This window comes from Sesamum indicum, linkage group LG16 (genome assembly GCF_000512975.1).
Source record: "Sesamum indicum cultivar Zhongzhi No. 13 linkage group LG16, S_indicum_v1.0, whole genome shotgun sequence".
NCBI classification, from domain to species: Eukaryota; Viridiplantae; Streptophyta; class Magnoliopsida; order Lamiales; family Pedaliaceae; genus Sesamum; species Sesamum indicum.
The window spans coordinates 1035751-1039218 of record NC_026160.1 but is presented as its reverse complement, the minus strand read 5'-3'; the positions used below and the strand labels follow the sequence as shown (position 1 = coordinate 1039218).

Genomic DNA, 3468 nt, shown 5'->3' with positions numbered 1-3468 from the left:
AGTGTGTGAAGCTATTCACGATCAGTGACATGCAAATGCATAGGAACAATACACACAACAATTGTAACGCATCCACTAAATATATGTGGACGTAATTCTATTTCAATTATTATGTTCATTAATTATACGATAAAATATCCTTACTATTTAATATATATATATATATATTTATTTATTTATATAATAACAACTCTAAAATCGTAGTCCCATTTTTACGACTAGTTTTATATATTTTGTATTGTCGTACGTACAGTCACTTATGCAAACGATGTGTTTGAAACAGAAAAAAACAGAAAGAAACCAAGAACAACACGTTTCTTCCCTCAAGAACATAAAGCTTCAGACAGGCACAAATGTATAATCAAACCCTCAATTTCGATGAGGGCCAAAATTCGCCCACATAATTCCTTGACCAACAATGGAATTATTGCAAAATAAAATATATTTTATTGTACTAGATTTAATTCCCACAAATGTAACCGATAAAAGGGTTCTTCAAGCTTTGCCTCAACACCAACATGACAATCAAGAATCCCACAATTATGTCAATTTTCCTACATTCTTGATTTTGCAATCACGACACTTCCATCAGTCGCCACATTGGTTGCCCCCGGCCTAGTCCATGTCTCCTGGAACTGCTCCTCTGTCACTCCTGCAATATTCAAACAAGCGAACATTAGAACATTACGGGTCGAAATTTTCTACGATGTAGGAAAATTTCAATTTTGAGAGTTAGATTTGCCTTTTCCCATGGCGGCAGTGGAAGTGATGCCTCCCTGAACAGTCCTAAGGACTCTGTCGTAGTAATTTGCACCAGACCACTTCTGATGAGCCAACGTATCAACTCCATTGTTCCTCTCCTCTCTCTGGATCCTCTCGACGTACGCCAGCATTCCCCTCCTCGCGAAATCCTTGGCGAACGTGTCGACAATCAGGGCGTCCGCATGGAAGCCAGCCAGCGTGATGAACTGCCAGACGTATCCTAGCTTGGCGATTTTAGGGATGAAATCCATCATCTGCTGATCATTCATCCCCGAGGCGTCCCAATTGAAAGACGGCGACAGATTGTAGGCCAGCATTATCTCCGGGTGTTTTGACTTTACGCCATGGGCAAACTCCGTGCACTCGGCCAAGTCCGGGCTTGCCGTCTCCATCCAGATCAAGTCAGCGTGTGGCGCGAAAGCCCAGCCACGAACAATCGCTGCCTGCACCGACCCCTTAAACCTGCCGACCAACCATCGAGAAAAACAGAAAATTAGATACCAAATAGCATACTAAAATCACATTGAAATCCTCTGTAGTTAATACCTGTAGAAGCCTTCTCTGGTTCTAGGCAGGTCCCAATCCCAGAACAGGTTTGCCAACCCAAGCCTGTCAGCAATCTCGCGCCCTTGCTCGTAAGAGAGGCACTTATCATAGCTGGAGAGATTCATCCATTCATTCAGCTTCCTCTGCTTCTCAGCTACGCCGATGTTCATGTTATTAATAGCATCGACGACGCACTGGGAGAACGTCTTCAACCCGGCCGTGGCTAGCCAATTGTCCTCGATTTGCTGCAGCTCCGGCCCTGTTTTCCCGGCCGCCATCGCCTCCGACAAGATCGTGGCCAGAGGCTTACCCCTCAGGCTCGGGTTGGTTACACCCAAGATGAACTGATGATCCCTCGTATCCACATTAGTCTGGATCAGAGTGGCAGCTTCAGCATCAGTACGGGCCACCAAAACCGTCTCCACCCCCATGATATCGAACTGCAGCCGGGCCGCGACGAGACGGTTGATATGCTCGCTGATTGCGACAAGAACCTTGCCTGCCATGTGGCCGCATTTCTTGGTCACGGACGATTGGTCCTCAATGTGGACACCAGCGGCACCGCGCTCGACAAACAACTTGCAGAGCTTGACGGTGGCGGTGGCGCCACCAAAGCCCGTGTCTCCGTCGGCGATGATAGGCTTCAAGTAATCGATGTAAGGAGTTCTAGCCCTCTCCTCGCGGCTCATGCTCATTCTAGCCTCTCTTTGTTTCCGGTCATGGTATTGCTGGGCGAAGAAGAGGTGCTCGACTTTGTTGGGGACGGTATCGTATGGGTAGTCGGCAAGGTCCGGGCCGGGCTCGTTGGTGGAGGTGTGGGTGGAGGAGCACTGCCAGCCGGAGACGTAGATAGTGTCGAGATGCTTCGCCATCATAGTGACTTGGACGGGGTCGAGAGAGCCGAAGGTTCTCGAGGCAGTGCCATTGGCTTGGTGGGTTTTGAGGGTTCGCCAGAGCTTCTTGGCCAGCTCGTTGGAGCCGTAGGATTGGCGAAGGTTGCCACGGAGCGCCACCACGTCGCGGGCGGTATATGGGCGGCGGGTCAGCTTGAACCTCTCGGAGTTCCACCATGATTGCACCTCGGCTACTTCTGCCTCGAACCTGCCTTCTTCCTCCATTATCTGTTCACAGAAGATTAACCAGTTAACTATAAAAAATCGAAAGAACAACGAAAATTAACTAGCAAGCAAGAAGAATCAAGAATCACCATGGAAGGCACTGAGAAAGATGCAGCCATGGTAAGAACTCTAAACAAATGATTGAATACAAATGTTGTATTCCTTCGCTTTTCTAATTTCCTGTACTGAAACTTGTTGGTGCAATGGCTGAGGCCAAGTGCCTGAATTTATAAGAGTTGAAGGGATAACAACCAGCGAAAGTTAGACCAAAAAAGATAAGAAAAAAGACCAAATCCCAAGAAAACTCCACTTGATCATCGATCTCTTTGTTTAGTCTTATCTATATGTATGTATCGCCGAGTATTTTATTGCATCATTTCGTAGGCAGAATGGCGGTCTGAACGCCACCATTATCCATAAATGGGGTTTCAGCAATTTCTATGATCACAAGGGCTTTTTGTCCAGTTTTTCTTCACCATGACATCATTCGGTTTGATCATAAGTAACGGACTCTGTTGTTTGTTAAACATTTTTCCTTAACCAACGAGGTGAGCAGAAGTTAAATCAAATGTTTATGTGGTTAATTGCAAAGAAATTGGAGTAATTACCATGAAGGATCCTTCATTGCATATCCGGCTCACGTTCTGATGGTACCAAAATTAGAAATACTTAGACGGGATTTTTGAAATGGTCTCTAAATTAAAAATATTTGACCCATACAGTTAAATATCTTATTAAATTTTTTAAATATTTTTAAAATCAAGAAAATTCGATAAAATTAGTTTTATAAATCTCGTAAAGCACAAAATTGAATATGTCGAATAATTTTGAACAATTTCGAAAATCCCATAAAGGGAATGCCCAAATATATCATAATTCATAAAAGCGGACTAAAAGTGTTGAACCCTCTATCGTATGGGATTAAAAGTGTAATCCTATATTTTCTTATGATACATATATCATATATATTTATAAATTATTTTCTTAAATGAAATAGATGATGTAATTATTATATATACTGTGGACACAAATTTTATCGTGT

The 3468-nt window shown here is 43.7% G+C and overlaps 1 protein-coding gene across 1 annotated transcript; it reads right to left on the bottom strand.

Moving 5' to 3' along the window:
- On the bottom strand, window positions 293-2639 carry LOC105178507 (isocitrate lyase). Its single transcript, XM_011101997.2, has 4 exons — window positions 2516-2639; window positions 1309-2429; window positions 743-1224; window positions 293-652 (listed from the first exon to the last, which is right to left on the bottom strand). The coding sequence occupies exons 1-4, from the start codon at window positions 2543-2545 to the stop codon at window positions 555-557; spliced, it is 1731 nt and encodes a 576-aa protein (XP_011100299.1). The 5' UTR covers window positions 2546-2639; the 3' UTR covers window positions 293-554.

What these genes read in the sequence shown, in the direction of transcription:
- LOC105178507 (XM_011101997.2), bottom strand. Translation starts at nt 2,545, where the DNA reads ATGGCTGCATCTTTCTCAGTGCCTTCCATG. An exon ending in CTTTCTCAGTGCCTTCCATG is followed by an intron (nt 2,430 to 2,515) that starts GTGATTCTTGAT and finishes TTCTGTGAACAG; the next exon opens with ATAATGGAGGAAGAAGGCAG. An exon ending in CACTGCCGCCATGGGAAAAG is followed by an intron (nt 653 to 742) that starts GCAAATCTAACT and finishes TGAATATTGCAG; the next exon opens with GAGTGACAGAGGAGCAGTTC.